The sequence below is a fragment of the Podarcis tiliguerta genome (genome assembly GCF_965153285.1).
Source record: "Podarcis tiliguerta genome assembly, chromosome: 9".
Lineage (NCBI taxonomy): Eukaryota > Metazoa > Chordata > Lepidosauria > Squamata > Lacertidae > Podarcis > Podarcis tiliguerta.
In genome coordinates, this window is record NC_139542.1 from 8803928 (window position 1) to 8823021 (window position 19094).

General features: G+C 45.7%; 1 protein-coding gene across 1 annotated transcript in view; it reads left to right on the top strand.

Annotated features, from left to right (window-relative positions):
- Nucleotides 1–19094, top strand: part of ADAMTS3 (ADAM metallopeptidase with thrombospondin type 1 motif 3) — a 136428-nt gene extending 117334 nt beyond the window's left edge. The window contains exons 21-22 of the mRNA XM_083398240.1: nt 505–622; nt 14535–19094. Coding sequence (XP_083254366.1) covers nt 505–622; nt 14535–15109 — 693 coding nt within the window. The 3' untranslated portion in view covers nt 15110–19094. The remainder of the gene's footprint in view (nt 1–504; nt 623–14534) is intronic.

Below are 19094 nucleotides of genomic sequence, written 5' to 3' on the forward strand. Positions count from 1 at the left end.
AGGCCAGAAATTGTAGTTTCCAGTTGAACACTGGCTAACCACAGGGTAGAAGGAGAATTGGGAAGGTTGAGGTTACTAGCAAATGAATGGTTGATGGGTAATGCTGAGTTAACAGAGCACTCATGAAGCATGTTTCTCCTTCCTTTAAAGGTCTTCTTGCAATGTCATGCATGTCCATATTTTGGCAAATGGTTTTGGTTTAACCAGGACAAGGTGGGAAGAGACAGTATTGCATCAGTGCCACAATCTGGCTTTACCTGTGGAGCAGCTGGAGGTAGCTGTTCAACCTGGCAATGTGTCATTTATTGGGAAAGAAGGAAAGGGGGCAGTCCCAAATCTGGTCAGATTTTGACCTTTTCAAATAGAGCTTCATCCTTCCAGCTCCAGCAGCAGCAATGCAGTCAGCCACCTGTACAGCTCCCTTCCTCATTTGGTTAAGGATATATGTGCTGAAGTCTCCATGGTTTCTCTTATCCATAGTTCCTTGTTGCTTTTTGTCCATAGTGCTCTGTGACCTGCGGTGAAGGAACAGAGTCCAGGCAAGTCTTATGCCGCGCTGGCGACCAATGCAATGGAGAGAAGCCAGAATCTGTGAGGGTTTGCAAGCTCGCCCCCTGCAATGGTAAGCAAAATGTTGTCCTCTAACTGCGTCAGGATTGGATCGTTACAGTTTCTGGAATTCTGGCAACATCTGGAATTTGGTGCAAAGCAAGGGGAATGCTCTGAGAGTTGCTCTGGTTTGATGCAGAACAGATCTTCCCATTTCTGTGCACCATGCTATGAAAATTCCACAGGTGGGTTTCCCATAAATTTAGAACAAAAGTGATTGGCGGGGGCCTGCCGGATGTTGTTGGACTACAATCCCATCACTGATGGACACTGGCTAGGATGGCTCAACCTGATGGGGACTGAAGTCTGACAACATCCAGAGGTCGCTGTGTCCACTAGCCCTGATTTGGAACACAGAGCATATAGCCAGCTTGCTAGGGGAGATATTTGCACTGGGAAAACAGTGGCAGGGAAGGGTTAAAACAACAACCCTGAATTGCTTGCTTCCCAGGCCTTTTTCACACCAATAAATTTTATTAAAGTTTGAAATAAAATATACTAGGGTTAATATCAAATATCCAATATCTTTTTATCAAAGATAAAAAAACTAATCTAAATAAAAACATGAACCAAAAGGAGAAAAAGAAAGTAGACTGAGAAATAAAGAAAAAAGAGAACTTCCAATTCTTCGTCTGTCGGCTATACGTAAAAAATAATTCAAGACATCCACCCCAACAACTCTACTTTCTATAAACCAATTATTTTCTTCAATCCTCAAACCCAGATATCATAAGTTTATTTTTCACGCGAAAAGTTTCCGATCTTTAGTAAATATTGACAAAGTTTTTCCCCTCTGATGAAACACATCAGCTTCGCCATATCAGCTGAGTCCAATGATTTTAACAACCACGATAGGTAACGATGAATGCATGCATCCCAGTCCGGATGAATTTGCACACCCTGCGAGTGGCATGTGAAGTAACAGAAAGAGATAGAAGCAACATGAAATACCTGGTTATCAGAAAATTTTGCTGCTCTAAAATCCTGGTGCACAGTGCTCTTCTTGTAAAAATGAATAAATGAATGAGGTGCTGGCACTCCACAGTCAGAGGCTGTATGCTTCTGAATGCCAATTCCTTGGTACCTGAAGGGAAAGTGCTGTTGCTCTCTGGTCCTGCTTGGGGGCTTGCCCCAGAACATCTGTTTGGTCGCTGTAAGAAAGGATGCTGTACCAAATGGTCCACTAGTTATCAAACTCCATTAGTGTTGGTGTTGCATGTTCCTGGGGTGAGGAGGGCATTTCAGAAGGGTTCCACTATTGAGAAGGTCCTTTCACAAGTTGCCAAATATTTTAGGTCAGAGAACCATGGCATGGTGAGAAGGATATCCCCTGGTGATATTAAAGTCTGGGCAGATGTATAAGAGAGCAGGCAGTCTTTCGGCTATCTATTTCCCAAGCTGCCTAGGACTTTATATTAGTATTATTCATTTCATTTCTATACCACTATACAGTCATACCTCTTGTTATGTTTGCTTCAGGTTAAATCTTTTCAGGTTGCATCCCGCGGCAACCCGGAAGTACTGGAAAGGGTTACTTCCGGGTTTCGCTGCTCGTGCATGCACAGACGCTCAAAATGATGTCACGCGCATGTGCAGAAGCAGCGAATCGTGACCCGCACACACAGGTTGCGTTCTGCTCATGTTGCAAACGGGACTCTGGAACGAATCCCGTTCGCAACCAGAGGTGCCACTGTATATTTTAAAGGACAAATCTCAAAGCAGTTTACAGCACATTGTTGTTGTTGTTTAGTCGTTTAGTTGTGTCCGACTCTTCGTGACCCCAAGGACCAGAGCATGCCAGGCACTACTGTCTTCCACTGCCTCCCACACTTTGGTCAAACTCATGCTGGTAGCTTCAAGAACACTATCCAACCATCTCGTCCTCTGTCGTCCCCTTCTCCTTGTGCCCTCAATCTTTCCCAACATCAGAGTCTTTTCCAGGAAGTCTTCTCTTCTCATGAGGTGGCCACAGTATTGGAGCCTCAGCTTCAGGATCTGTCCTTCCAGTAAGCACTCAGGGCTGATTCCCTTTAGAAAATTCCCTTACAGCACATTAAAACTGCAAATAAAGCAATCCAGAATAAAACAAACTCAAGCTTTGAGGAAAATATTTCAGATCCTTCTCTAAGTGACATTTTGCTTCCCCCAGTCGCGAGCCTGGCATCCAGAGATCTCCACGTGGTCGCAATTGGACCAGTTGCAAAATGCGCCTGGTGCCTGGCTAATTTCTAACACTGTATTCCCACATTGCTAATTTCATTTTCTCCAACCTCTTTCCCATTGGCCTGGCAATAGGGGAAAAGAGAAAATGCTGCAGTGTGGAAGCCTAACTGCGATCAAAACAAGCACTTTAAATTTAGCTCGGTAGCATTTTGGCAGCCAAATCAGTCAAAACCAGCATTACGTTTGGGAGGTGAGCTTCCATCTGCAGCTTCCGAACCACTCCCAAAGCCAGGCCCACATAGAGTGAGTTGCAACAATTCAACTGAGAAAGTACAGTGGTACCTCTGGTTACATACTTAATTCGTTCCAGAGGTCCATTCTTAACCTGAAACTGTTCTTAACCTGAAGCACCACTTTAGCTAATGGGGCCTCCCGCTGCCGCCACACGATTTCTGTTCTCATCCTGAAGCAAAGTTCTTAACCCGAGGTACTATTTCTGGGTTAGCGGAGTCTGTAACCTGAAGTGTATTTAAGCTGAAGCGTATGTAACCCGAGGTACCACTGTACCAGCTTGTAAACTGCAGCAGCTTTCACATGAAACTTTACAAAGTCTGAGGCCTGTTGTAATCACTAGAGACACTAGAGGGAAGCAAAGATGTATCTGTTAGCGGAGGGTGGAAACACATGGAGGTTTTCATTGGTATAAAATGGCATTTCGCCTTATCTCTCAAGCCCTGTCGGAAAGAACAGTGCTTCCAATACAATATTATAAGAGAGCCATATTCATTTTTGGCTCAGAGTAAAGAAGGAGCAGGCAGTACAACACCCCAGGATTTTTTCCAGGTCCATCCCAAGGTGTCATGGACAGTTTTGCGAGACCACTCTTGCCTCTTCCTCCCTCAGCTACAATGAGGTTCACGACCAAATGTAAGAAGGAGAAGGTTTTCTACCGTGGGAACCTGGTGAATAAGAAATGGATGTCTAGATTATGTGTAGTCCATCTCAAAGGCCAAAAAAACCCAACCCCCGGGAACCTGTGAGTACGCAACTCAGAGTTGGTACTGATGTGCTCAAAAGTAGACTATTTTTTAGAAAATGAAACAAAACTTTGCACTGCTGTACTTGGATCGATCAGCCCCACCGTGAAATGCATGTGATAGTTTATTGAACAGGTAATAAGCTTGGGGTGACTTTGGGGACCTTTGTGAATACAGTGGGACCTTGGTTTTCAAACCTAATCGGTTCCAGGAGTCCGTTTGACTCCCAAAACTGTTCGAAAACCAAGGCATGGCTTCCGATTGGCTGCAGCAACTTCCTGCACTCAATCAGAAGCCATGGAATGTTCCAAAAAATGTTTGCAAATCAGAACACTTCCAGTTTTGTGGCCTTCAGGAGCCAATTTGTTCTGAAACCAAGCCGTTCAAGTACCAAGGTACCTCTGCAGTTTAGAATTGCATTTGCTGCACCAGACAACTAAATTCTGGTCAGTCTACACATACAGCAGAGAAGCAAAAGCTTCTCTGAGTTGATAGGGTTTTTTACACGTAGGAACAGTTTAAAAAAATTGCATTTCTCAATCACGGTCAGAAATGGTACAGCCTCCACAGCCTCCGCCAAGCCTTGCGGGACCTTGCTCCCCCTGGCGACTCATTGACTGAGCTTGTTGAGGGCTGGAATACCCAGCTCCTGGCAGCCATCGATGAGATCGCACCTAAGCGCCCTCTGCGACCCCGCAGAAACCGGGCTCCCTGGTTTACCGAGGAGCTCCGGAAAATGAAGCGGGACCTCAGACGGCTAGAGCGAGTATGGCGGGGTGCCCGTGACGGAGCTTCAAGAACATCTTATAGGGTTTTTATGAAAACCTATGAGATGGCAGTGAAGGCCGCTAAGAAGTCCTACTTCTCGGCCTCCATTGCATCCGCTAGCTCTCGCCCGGCGCAATTATTTAGTATAATTCGGTCTTTAACATCCCTTGAAGGACAGCCAAATTTAAATAACAATTTGACCCACAGCTGTGAGGCATTTGCGAGCTTCGTTGCGGAGAAGGTCCTGTTGCTCCGCCATGACCTCCCTGCCAATTTGGATACAATAAAGGAACTGGAGGCCCCTCGACTGTCCTCGGGTCCAGTATTGGACCACTTTGACCGGATATCCCCAGCCGATGTGGACAGACTCCTCCGAGCTGGAAAGCCCACTACTTGTCCTCTCGACCCGTGCCCGTCCTGGCTGATTAGAGCGTGTCCAGACGAGGTGCGGGCCCCCCTGGGGGATATCATCAATTTGTCCCTTGGCACCGGGACATTCCCAGGGGAACTGAAGGAGGCAGTGGTGCGCCCGCTCTTAAAGAAAACATCATTAGATCCCTTAGATCTATCCAATTACCGCCCGGTTTCGAATCTTCCATTCCTGGGTAAGGTGATTGAGAGAGCGGTTGCTGAACAGCTTGGTAGGTTTCTGGATGAAACATCGGCTCTGGATCCATTCCAGTCCGGCTTCCGCGCTGGTCATGGGACCGAGACGGCTCTGGTCGCCCTAACAGATGATCTCCGCAGGCAGCTGGATCAAGGCGGGTCGGGGCTGCTGATTCTTCTAGACCTGTCAGCAGCCTTCGACATGGTCGATCACGAACTCCTGGACCACCGCCTTGCCGACGTGGGGATCCAGGGCACAGTCCTTCAATGGCTGCGCTCGTTTCTCTCCGGTCGGGGACAGAGGGTGGCGCTTGGGGGGGAATTGTCATCCCGCCACTCCTTGGTGTGTGGAGTGCCCCAGGGTGCGATACTCTCCCCGATGCTTTTTAACATCTTTATGCGCCCCCTCGCCCAGCTTGTCCGGAGTTTTGGGCTGGGCTGCCATCAGTATGCTGATGACACCCAACTCTATCTGTTGATGGATGGCCACCCTGACTCGGCCCCAGACACACTGATCAGATGCTTGGAAGCTGTGGCTGGATGGTTACGTGGGAGCCGGTTGAAGTTAAATCCTTCGAAGACAGAGGTCCTCTGGCTGGGACGGGACGATATGGGATTGAGGGGGCAACTCCCATCTCTAGCGGGGGTGCAATTAGTGCCAGCACCGTCCGTTAAGAGTTTGGGTGTAATCTTCGACACCTCCCTCTCCATGGAGGCGCAGATTGCAGCTACAACAAAGGCGGCATTTTTTCATCTCCGCCAAGCTAAGCAGTTGGCTCCTTACCTCTCTCGCCCTGACCTAGCCACTGTGATCCATGCGACGGTCACCTCCAGACTGGATTATTGTAACTCGCTCTACGTGGGGCTGCCCTTGAGACTGACCCAGAAACTCCAGAGGGTGCAGAATGCCGCAGCGAGACTCCTTACAGGGTCTTCACTGCGAGATCACATTCATCCGGTGCTATACCAGCTGCACTGGCTCCCGGTGGAGTACAGGATCAGGTTTAAGGTGCTGGTTTTAACCTTTAAAGCCCTATACGGCCTAGGACCCTCGTACCTACGGGACCGCCTCTCCTGGTATGCCCCACAGAGAAACCTACGCTCGTCAAATAAAAACATCCTGAAGGTCCCAGGCCTCAGAGAGGTTAGGCTGGCCTCAACTAGAGCCAGGGCTTTCTCAGCTGCGGCTCCAATCTGGTGGAACGCTCTGTCACAAGAGACTAGGGCCCTGCGGGACCTGACATCTTTCCGCAGAGCCTGCAAGACAGAGTTGTTCCACCAGGCCTTTGGTCAGGTCCCAGCCTGACTCCCTCCTCTGGCAACCTGCACAGAATTTTGCTCAACGGTTGCCATTAATTTGACTTTAATTAATTTTTATAATGGAATGTTTTTAGAATGTTTGATTATTTGATTGTTTGATTATTTAATTGTTGTTAGCCGCCCTGAGCCCGGCTTCGGCTGGGGAGGGCGGGATATAAATAAAATTTATTATTATTATTATTATTACTCCCTCCCCTATCGCTTTAGGGTTTTTCTACAACCACCTCATTCTGTTGCAAGTTGCAGATCAGGTCAAAGTGACGAAGTGTTCAGAAACTATAACATAAGGGTGACATTTGGCAAAACATCTCTGGCTCCCCTCCGCATATTGGAAACCCAGTGCAAAGATTTGTGCTTCAGTGGTAGTAGCTGCTGTAGTTTGGATATCATCTTAGAAGTTTTCAGCCTTGGATTTGTTGCGCTTCTGCTGAAATTCCTATAGCTGTTTTGTGTTTGTGGAGCACGGCAATCTGTTCTTGTGTGTAGCAGAAATGGTTGTTATCATTTGAGTGGGTAAATCCATGGTTTCACATGGTTTCATGCATGTGAAGGGCTTCAAACAGGCTAAAAATGCAGTTATGAGCCTTTGGGTAATAGGATCCTTGCTGGAAGGCTGATAATTCTCTCACCTCAATCTCTCCTGGGGAGCCACACTTTTTCTTCCTCCTACACCCCTTCTCCAACGTAAGCTAATGGATAGATCTCTCCCAGGGAAAAGAAGCTGTGTCCCTCAAAATACTGTACAAGCAGAAGCCCCCTCCCCATGACCCCTAGGAATCATGATCCTTACTTGATGGTAACACTTTCACCACTCCTATCTTTCTTGGGGTCCCATGCTCCATTTCCCACCCCACCTACTAGAATTACGATTTCCCCTCCCTCCAATATTAAAGTTTACCCTGGTGAGAGACCCACTGCAGCTATTCTTCTGAAATTTAGCAGGCTCGGTCTCCTTGGAAGAGGTGAGCATTCCTGCAAAGTATATCCAGTTCCATCAGAAAAAATAAAAAAGTAAAAAAGTAATGGTGCTCTGCATGAACACCCCTGGGTAAATCTGCTTACAATTTGGCAGGCTTAATCCACTCGGGATGGACTCTTATGGCTGCAAGTTTTATCTGCTTCTGTGGAAATAGAAAAGAGTTCTATCTGTTTTTAGATTTCCGATGTTGTTGAATGGGAAGGTGAAAGCGGGCTTCGTTTTTAATAGATCTAATCCCATCCCAAATAAGGAGACAACCATATGTCAGGAGTGCTCTGATGGTGTTTCCTGCTTGGCAGGGGGTTGGACTCGATGGCCCTTGTGGTCTATTCCAACTCTATGATTCTATGAAATTGGAAAGACACAGAGTGGCTCTGAAACAGATCAGGCAACTTACTGAAGCTCTAGAAGCAGATAAATACTAATGGGTGAACACCCCTAGTCTTTGCTGTAACCCTGCAGAGATCATATTGCAGAACTTCAAAACTCCTGTCTCATTTGCCCAGGGACAAACTGAGGATGAGACCATCCAGGTGTTTTGCCTCATGCATGAAACACCATCAGGTATGTTGCTTAGGCAGAGTGCCTAAGTCACAGTTAGAACCGGTGTCCGCACTGGGAACTCTTGCATGCAGCGTAAAAAAAGATAAGCTAATTTATGCATTGAAAACTTTTCAGTAACTTTTTTTAGCAAATGCAACCTTGTCACCATTTTGGGAGGGGCGAGAGTTTGCATCCGTATGTTAGTCAGCTGTGGGCGGCTGAGATCACAATATAAAGATGAATTCCACTTGTCGGAAAAGGTTGCAGTGCATACAGCTGTTCTATAAAACTTCACTATAAATAGAAACGCAGGACCAAGAGTGAATATTTGTTGTTTCCTATAAAAAGGCAGACTTCAAAGAAGACAAAAAAAAAAGTAACTATCCATTCTGTACATCTTTGTGTTTATAATTCCATAATGCTTTTTCGGATGCCAAATGTTCTGCAATTCAAGTTTCAGTGCCTCTGACACACACACAATTTTGGAAGTAATTTCTACTACAATGTCTTACAAGCACATAGGCTTAGGGAAGGGCCCAATTCTTGCAGGTAAGTTAACCATGCCATCAAATGTTGTTGTTTAGTCATTTAGTTGTGTCCGACTCTTTGTGACCCCATGGACCAGAGCACGCCAGGCACTCCTGTCTTCCACTGCCTCCTGCAGTTTGGTCAAACTTATGCTGGTAGCTTCGAGAACACTGTCCAACCATCTCGTCCTCTGTCGTCCCCTTCTCCTTGTGCCCTCCATCTTTCCCAACATCAGGGTCTTTTCCAGGGAGTCTTCTCTTCTCATGAGGTGGCCAAAGTATTAGAGCCTCAGCTTCACGATCCGTCCTTCCAGTGAGCACTCAGGGCTGATTTCCTTAAGAATGGAGAGGTTTGATCTTCTTGCAGTCCATGGGACTCTCAAGAGTCTCCTCCAGCACCATAATTCAAAAGCATCAATTCTTCGGCGATCAGCCTTCTTTATGGTCCAGCTCTCACTTCCATACATCACTACTAGGAAAACCATAGCTTTAACTATACGGACCTTATGCCATCAAATACTGTCCACTCAAAAGTGCATCCAACTGAGTTCAATGAGGCTTACTCCCAGGTATGCAGGCCTGTAAATTACTGATTTATTTATTGAATACTTTTTTCTATACTTAATATACAGGCAATCTTCACTTTGCACAGAGGTTACATTCCCGCCCTGCCTCCATTCTGCCCATTTAGGGTCATTTTAAGTTCACCTCCAGGTGAGCTTTAAGTTCACCTGTGCGCCCATGCACAGTCATGTGCCAATCGTCAGGGCTGTAGCCAGGGGGTGGTGAGGAAGGCTCCCGCCAGGGGTGCAAGCAAGAAGGAGACACACAAAATCAGCTTTAAAATATGTCCATAAATATGTCTATAAATAAAAATATTGATTATTGCCTCATAAGAAAAGGTTTTAAACAAAGGCTCCTTATATGATATGTGGGGGCCCTGTTTCCCCCTATTTTTTTCCGTGCCACATTCCTTTTCCATGGCTAGGGGGCGCAATCTGGATGGTTCTGCCAGGGGCGCAAGATCACCTACCTACGGCCCTGCCAATCATATGTGCATAAATCAGTTATTGCCTGTATAAAACAACTCTAAGTGGAATGCACCTCTTTAGTCTTCTACCCTCAAGCAAGAGATATAGAAGTATAATCAGTCGTACCAACAGGCTAAAAAACAGTTTCTATCCATGAGCTGTTAGGCTGCTGAATGGAAAATAATAAAGTGCAACTGACTTTTGGGGTTGTTGTGTTGTGAGACAAGCACACAGAGTGCAATGAGATTGAGTGTTTGTGGGGGGGGGGAGGCTCGGTTAATTTCATTGTACACAGGTTGTACATTGACAATAAAGGTATTATTATTATTATTAGTATTATTAGCAGCAACTTTAGAAAGAAGAAACGCAAACACACACAAATATGTTTTATCTATAAATATATTTGTGCTGAAACCCTCAGACAGGATAGCTTGGTAGAACTTGAGATTCTGAATCTCTGGGTTGTGGGTTTGAACCCCACGTTGGGCAAAAGATTCCTGCATTGCATGGGGGGTTGGACTAGATGACCCTCGTAATCCCTTCCAACTCTATGATTCCATGGATAAAATTTGCAAAGAAAAGCAATAAAATGTTTGGAAATGCAATAAAGCCTTATAACTGGGTGGTGGTGGTGAAGGTGAAGCTCATTTTATCTTCACAGCAACCCTGAGAGGTAGGTTAGGCAAAGAGTGAGTGACTGGCCTAAGATCAACCCATGAGTTTGGTGGCTGAACATGGATTTGAACTCTGGTCTCCCTGATCCTAGTCCAACTCTCAAGCCACACCCGAGTATAGTTAAATAGAAGTGCATTGTAAGCTTTCTGTTAATTGGTTGCTTTCTGTTAATTGGTTGCACATTTGGAACCTGTGATTATTTCACTGCTCTTTTCCACTGTTGTATGCATCTCTGTTTAGTGAACATTCTTACTAGATGAAATTCTTCATCTTAGATTGGTGGCCTTGAAAATTTTCTGATTTGTAAAGCTTGTAGGCAACTTCATTGTTATTTTTAATTACTCAACCATTAAATAATTGCTTGTTAAAATTAATGATGATATCTGTTACAGTTTTCGGCCGTTTCTTACCTTATTTACCATTGGCTTGCTTTTATATATTGACATTCCACCCTTCAGTGTAAGGATGCTCCACGTAAAATCAATAAAACAATGAAAGCATATAGCTGTAATAAAACAACGGAGTAAAACAGCAGAGAATGGCAGTGTTAAGACAAACCCGTCATGTCTTTAAAGCCCCAGGAGCAAAGTTTTTAAAGACTATATTTATGGGAAGACATCCACCTGCTTTCTAGAAAATGGCAAAATGATACACTGCCAAGGCAGGAGTCGGGAACAGGTCAGGAATAACTCTCAGGGTGTCAGCGAAGTTAACTCTTTATTCAAGGAAACAAAACAGCTCAAGCAGGCCTAGTGTGGTGTAGTGGTTAAGAGCGGTGGACTCGTAATCTGGTGAACTGGGTTTGATTCCCTGCTCCTCCACATGCAGCTGCTGGGTGACCTTGGGCTAGTCACACTTCTTTGAAGTCTCTCAGCCCCACTCACCTCACAGAGTGTTTGTTGGGGGGGAGGAAGAGAAAGGAGAATGTTAGCTGCTTTGAGACTCCTTCGGGTAGTGATAAAGCGGGATATCAAATCCAAACTCCTCCTCCTCTTCTTCTTCTTCTTCTAGTGAGGGCGGGAACTCTTCCCAGTAGGTCTTGCCCCAATGAGGCAGTTGCGGGGACTGAAGTTCCCTTCCTTCCTACTGCTCCCTAAGTCTCCTCCTCCCTCCTCCTCTTCCCCAGCAACCTGAGACTTCTTCACCTTGTCTGTTTTTGCTGTGCCGTCTTCATACCTCTTCTGGTTCTGAGAGACCAGGGGGAAAGACAGCTGGTGGCAGCAGGAGATGAAGACTCCCTGACTTCTTCAGCAACCTGACTTATCTCTGCTTCTTGGTTCCCCTCCTCTCCTGCCTCTGATTCTGGACTGCTCTCTGCCACAGACTCTCCCTTCTCACTAAGTAAACCCTGTTAGCTCTTCAGCTCCTGACACTTCCATTTCCCAGTCTGCTCCCTCTTCTCCCTATGACTACTCATTGTCATCCCACCACCAATCCTCGGGCTCTGAGCCTTCTTCCTTTGGGGGTTCCCCAACTGGTGCCCTTCAGCATTTCTCTATCCAACCAGCCCATGACATCTGTTAAGGATGGGGGAGAATTTTGATTCTGTACTCATTTGAGGGTGAACCTACCTAACATTTTCTGAAAGGCTATGCAAACCAAAACACAGCAATCCTTCAAACTTCACATTTCTACAAATTTTGCAATGCAGTTCTATGACTAAATGATGTGCCTAAAAATGCAGGCACTAAGTAAAGTGTGCATGAAATTTGGTGAAAATAGCATATGAAAATGCACTATATCAGGTGAACTTGCCTCGCAAAAACGTGTGTATTAGGCAAAATTGCATACAAAGAAGAAACTTGCACTGAAATAGTGGCAGATTTTCCCAATGACATTTTTAAAATTGCAAACCTGTGCAGAAATGTGGAGAGCTTAATTGTAAGTGTGGAAAAATGAGAACTGGAGAAAAACAAAAATTGACATATTCAACCATCACTAACTGGAACATCCTCATGAAATAAATGAAAGACAGCAAAGGGTATTTGCTGATTTCCAGATTTAGCTATTTTCCATTTTAAACCTTCATTAATACATTTTTTTTCATTTCTGTGTGAATTAAATCACTTATACTTAATAAGCCATACTGAATTCAGTGGAATTTACTCCCAGATTAGTGAATATAAGGTTCTAGCAAGAAGAGACGGGACAGCTCTTGAAGCAAGATAGACCTGGGCATTTGAGATAAACATGAAAGTGTCTGCAGAACGGGATAATCCTCAAATATGAAACGGGTCTCTGAGCACAGCAGCAGCAGACATAATTGTAAATGTTTTTTTCCAAGCAAACAAGCGTGTATTCAGGTGGGATTTATTTATTTTTAAATGCACTTCTAATCTCACCTTCTGTAGATGCTTCAAGAACTGGGGCTCCCATGGCGGATGCTTAGAGCACTTGATTAAACAAAAATAAATAAATCCTGTTGTTAAGTAAGGGGTAAAATCAGCTTTCTGAAAGAGCTACCAGCAGGCTGCCAGGAGAGGAATAAGCTCCTTTAGGTAATTTTAGACTCCAGATTTATTGGTCCTCTCACCCAGCTGTGCACAGTCTTTATTTCACTACTTCAAATGTGGTACTGGCTGCATTCAGCGGTTCTCCTGCTCATTCTGCTGAATGGTTCTCTGGTCTTCTGTCCCAAAGTCCTGCCCTGATAGCACCACTGAAACTTCTCCCCGATTCTCATCTATCACCTGCTGCCAAGACCCAGTTTTCTAATGCATCTGGATTCTGTTCCCCAGAAACGGAACACAAGCAATTTTGTGCACTTCTGGTCCCACATTTTGGCCATCCCTTTGTTGATGTGCCTATGGCTCTTCTCTTCCTCTGCTCCATGGTCAGCCACAGTGGGAAGGGAGAAATCAGCCTTGAGCAGAGTGTGGTTTTCAAAGCTGAGATTCAGCACCCTGGACATGGAGCATAGAGGCATCAAGGGAGCAGGTGGATAGCTCTGTTGGTGAAAGCATGGTGCTGATGATGCCCAGGTCAAAAGTTTGATCCTTGTATGAGACGGCTGCATATTCCTGCATTGCAGGGAGTTGGACTAGATCGGTGTTTCCCAAACTTGGGTCTTCAGCTGCTTTTGGACTACAACTCCCATCATCCGTAGCTAGCAGGACCAGTGGTCAGGGATGATGGGAACTGTAGTCCAAAAGCAGCTGGAGACCCAGGTTTGGGAGACACTGGACTAGATGATCCTTGGGGTCGCTTCCAACTCTACAATTCTTTGATTCAATAGTAAGCGCCAAGGGCCTTCTGGCAGTTCCCTCACTGCAAGAAGCCAAGTTACAGGGAACCAGGTAGAGGGCCTTCTCGGTAGTGGCACCCACCCTCCCACCAGATGCCAAAGAGAACAACAACTACCAGAATTTAGATGACATCTGAAGGCAGCCCTGTTTAGGGAAGCTTTTAATGTTTGATGCATTACTGTATTTCATTATTGTGTTGGAAGCCGCCTAGAGTGGCTGGTGAAACCCAGCCAGATGGGCGGCGTATAAATATATTATTATTATTATTATTATTATTATTATTATTATTAGCTGCATGCAGGCAAGCAGAGGAATATCAGAGGGAAATAGGATGCACTGAGAGGTATAGAAAGCGCTGAAGTAGCCACACAGCTCCATGGGTGTTCCTTTTTTTTTAATTGAGTTTGAGAAGACGTTGCTCTCCCTTCTTAATATTAAATCTGAATTGGGTGTTTGTGTGCAAAAGAGAGGAGTTGAGCAAGGTAGAGAGCTTAAAAGCTCTTTTTGAGCTGGGAAAACCCAGTTGTGGGTTGTTCCTGTGAGATCATAGAAGCCCCAGGATGTTTGTGTAGGGACAGTTCCAAGGGTTTGGGTATATACGTTTTTGCGTATATGCAGAACCCCTGGAACCAAACTCTAAGATGAGATCATGCTGTATATGCAAATGTGGATGTTGAAGAAATTGTTATTGACATAAGGAAATTAGATACACAAGGACACAAATTCTTCCAAGGAGCCTGGTGTTAAGGTTACTCAAGGATTTTGCATTTTAAAGCAAACGAACCCGATTTGCAATTCCTAGGCTAATAAATCAGAACGCAGGTATGTTTCAGTTTTTTAGACTTTTCCGCATTTTGCAACACAGTTTTCTGCTGAAGTGTACCTAAATCCAAATTAAAATATTCATTTTGTAGAAAACAATAAGAACAAGAAAGAGAATGAATGAATGAATGAATGAATGAATGAATGGACTCCAGCAGGCTCTTCTTGTGTCCTTATTTTCTTGACTCTTGTTGGGTTCTGTATTTCAGATGAACCATGCCTGGGTGACAAATCTATCTTCTGCCAAATGGAAGTGCTCTCCAGGTACTGCTCCATCCCAGGCTACAAGAAGCTCTGCTGTGAATCTTGCAGCAAACGTAGCAGCACTCTCCCACCACCTTACCTTAGCGAAGCTGCCGAGACCGAAGAGGGAGTGATGACCGGCCCTGGCAACCTCCCCAAGATTTTGGCTTCTCCAATGTCTTCAGTCCCTCCTCGCTCTGAGAGGCGCGGTTCTTTGGGCAGGATGTCCTTGGCAGAAGAAGACAGGCATGCCCTGATCCCCAATGCCTACGGAAGGGCCAGGGTTGCCAGCCCACCTCAGCGGAGAGTCCAAAGCCAAGCGAGGAACAAGACTTCCGGGCCGGTTGCGACGCCGTTACAACTGCCAACCATGAGTGGGCACCTTGCGACCCACACATCCTCAGCCTTGTTAGATATCGGTCCAGCTGTGACACAGAACAGCAGTTCAGCTGGCGTCCTGTCTCCAAACAGACCCTCAAAGAAAAATGAGAAGCAAGCGGACAGGCGGCAACCTCCGAGGCCTTCCACTGTGGAAAGATGAAACTTAGAAATAAAAAAGGGGGTGGGAGATACCTAAAGTGGAGAATGTGTCTCCTTGCTTTGTTTGGAGTATGGTGATGCATGCAAACCCTTCCAACACAAAACTTTCAACAAGTCAACCGCAGAAAAGGAGGTGGAGGGAAAAAAAGTGCTGGCTCACTTTCCAGTGACATCCATCCTTCACTCAGTTTGTCCTCTTCTTCCTCCTCCTCCTCCCAACATCTGGCCACTCCAAAAACTTTGAAGGGAAGCACCAAAAATCACACCGATGTAAAAAGAAGAAGAAGAAGAAGCAAGTAGCTGAGTGGGTTGGCCATTCTCTGCCACCCAGACCCCCTAACGTTGCACGTCGGCTGCTTTTGAGGGTGGAAAGTATGATTGATTAAAAATAAAGGAAGGAAAGAAATTAAATGTTGCTTTTGAGGGGCGGGAGGGGGCAACCAAGCAAAGGCACCAAAGTTTACAGGTCTACAGCGTATTTTTTACTGTGGAACATTTGACCTCCATATGAATTGTATTGCTAATTTATCTCTATAAGCAAATGCTAGAGTATGGTTCACCTTTGTCATGTACATAGGCTTGGTTGGCACATCATGCTGAGCCAAAGCATGGCTGAGCATGGCCAGGCTCCCAGAGGGCTTTTCAGCTGTGTTGCTCCTCCCCAGTCATTCTGCTACTTAGCCATGAGTTAGTTTAGTACAGGGTCCTGCGAGGCTCCAGAGGTTACTGGAATACAACTCCCATCATCCCTGCCTCTGCGCCATTCTGGCTGGGGATGATGGGAGTTGAAGTCCAACAACATCTGGAGGGCCACAGATTCCCCATCCCTGGCTTAGTGTGTCATCTGAAGCCAGGATCTCTCGTGGCTTAGCTCTCCCGTACAAACCATGAGGCATAAAAAACACACGCAGACCATAGTTTGGTTTTAGCTTGTGGTTAACCTGGAGTGAGCAGACCCACAAGCCTGTTAGCAAAGCCAGTTAAATAATGCAGGCAGAGTGCACAAAGAAGAAGAATCCTCAGAAAACTTTAGCGAGGACACTGGAATCAACCTCAGTGTATAACTTGAGGGGGAACGAACAGAAAAGTTTATACATAGTCAGGAGACATTCAGTCAAACATACAGAGGGAAAACTCCTTCAGGGTTACACAGCCAATCAGGGCACATGCTGCCTTTGGAACCATCATGTCTTGCTGCCTGGTTGCTAAGCAACACTTCTACCCCGCCTCTAGGCTAGGTGGCTTTAACAGTGGCAACATAATTAACCCTTCAGTTACAACGCCTGGGTTCAGGTCCCACATAACAACAGCACAGCAAACAGAAAGGATCAAAGCAGCCACAGTCTCCTCTCCTGGAGCCTGCTTTCTCATGTGCTCATGCTAAGCTATGCTTTGTTTTAGCACAATGTGCAAACCAGGTCATAGTGCATATAATGAATAGAGAGGGAGGGAGAACAGTGTTATTTTTTCAGAGTTTTGTGTTATTCAGCCATTTGTTTATGGACTTTGCATTTCAGGATCATGTTTAGGTGCCTGCCGTTCAGTTCTGCCTTATTTACAAGCCATGAGCATGTTTGTTTTTTGCTGGGATCCAAAGACCTGGATACAAACAGTGCTGCACACCAATTCAGGTCACAAAATGGCTTTGGACATCCGTGAAGGCTTTCTAGATCTCCATTTCCCAGCATGATTTCCTTGTGCTGCCTCAGACTTACTCTAGAGTATCTCCCAACATTCTGATGTGGGCACAGTATCAACTGAGGGAAAGTGTGCCGGGAGGAGAGGTTAAGTCTGAAGACCTGAAAGGCCAGCCTTCCAGCTAGGCTGGTGAAATATACTCGGAGTCGAGTGTGAATTTCATGCTCTTTATTCAGCTCGTAGTACCAATGAATGAAATTTCCCCCAAAATGTCTAGCTATATATACATTATTTACACAATGGGCCCCGTGTGATTGGCTAATTCCGGGCTGCTCCTGTAGGCCAATCAGGTTGTGCATTCACTTCCTCCAGAAGCCTGATTGGCTGCTCCTGCAGGCCAATCAGGTTGCTGATTCACTTCCATCTGAAGCTGGATTGGGTGGCTCCTGCGGACCAGTCAGACTGCTGCATTCTGGATCCCATTGTTCTAGGATTCAGCTCAGTACATAACAGCTGGTCTGGAGGCAGAACTGCCAAGAGGCCTGAAAGGTCTGCCCACAGCCTTTTGGACCCCCAGCAAGCAGGATTACAGAGAAAGATAATCTCCCACCTTTATATCCAAGGGCATTGGGGTGATCATCTCAGCCATGCAATCCATGGCTTGGAGAGATGAAAGGCAGCAAAAAGTGCATGTTCTAAGTTGACTCATTCGCACCACTTTAGGTATGTGGGGTCGCTGAACTGTCCTGGCAAGGAAAGGGAAAGCAATTCTCCTTGCCTCTGGTGGGTAGGAAACAAACATGCAACCTAACACCCCAGCCTATACTTAAGGGGGTTTACTGAGGCCTGGACTCACAGTGCCTTCTTCCTTTGTCTGTACCCCACTGCAGCATCAGTTGCACATGGGCTGTGCACACCAACCCCAACATTAGATGGTGCAACTGAGATTGCAAATGACCACGATTTACAGTGCAGTTGGTCCCAAGAGGCATCGGCACTGCCTTGTCTAGACAAGGTCCAGGAAGGTTTGGCCCATCACAGGGACATCACCAAAGCTGCAAATTTAAATGGAACCCGAGAAGAAATTGGTGGAAAAGGTGAAGATATCATGGGCACATCCTCGATGAAATGAATGCTAGAATTTGGGGGTCCATTGCTATGTGAGAAGGAGGGTGTAAGGACTTACTGACGGAACATATGGCTCCTGCCTGGAGACATGATAATAGCCACCTACCTGAAGCTGAGCACAGGGACATAGGAATCTGCCTTATGTCAAGTCAAACCATTAGTCCATCTAGCTCAATATTATATGCCCTGATTGGCAAGATCTCTCTTGGGTTTCAGGCAGCTTTCTCTCCCAACCCATCTTGGAGATACCAGGAAATGAAGCTGGGGCTTTCTATGGGTGAAGCAGATGCTCTCCCTGAAATATACTCAGAGTCCTGCAGTGATTTCATGCTCTTTATTACAGCTTGTAAAACAGTGATTGAATTTTCCCCAAAACCTCAGGCCTTTATATACATTATTTACACAATGAATTCCATCTGTTTGGCTGATTCTGCTTCCCTCCTGGAGCCTGATTGGTCTTCTCCTGCAGGCCAATCAGTTTGTTGCATTCTACGATCCTACCTGCCTATTGTTCTAGGATCCAAGCTTAGTAGTCTGGTCGGTCCTTCCAAAAGTAATTATCTGGGGACCCTGTGTATGCTACCTTGTATTCCAGGGGGGGAATGAAGGGATACAAAATTAATCACTAAGTAAGAAAAACGATCTGTGTGCACGCAGCCCCAAGTTCGGTTCTTGGCATCTCCAGGACCAGAGTTGAGAAATGCCCTTATAAGAGACCGTGGGGCACTGCTGTTGGTCAAAGTATAGAGTACTGAGCAGATGGACCCATGCAGACCCTGATTGCCTTTCTTTTCAATAGGGCTTTTGCATGAGAAGGTCTTGCTTATAGCACTCCCCTGGTGTGCAGTAAAAGTATGGTAATGTCCCTGAAAAGAAGGTGACTTAAGTTTACTTTAAAAAAAATAAAAAATAAAAATCTGCTAAATTGCCTGTTCGTCAAAGCCAAAGAGCGACTCCAAACTAGGACAGGAACATGGTGTAGGAGTGGCAAGCGCTGGAAAAGCACTTAACTTTTTCATCGACTTCAAGCTGAGAGTGTGCATTGACCAGCTGCACCACCGTATATGCATCCAACTGGGACAAATTGCCAGCCATTTGGGTCACTATCAAACTTGTCAGGCAACTTCTCTCTCTCTTTGTGTGTGTGCGTGTGTGTGTGTGCAGGGTTTTGCTGTAAGGTACTTGTATATAGGAATGAAAAGTAAAGCTATTTATTAAAA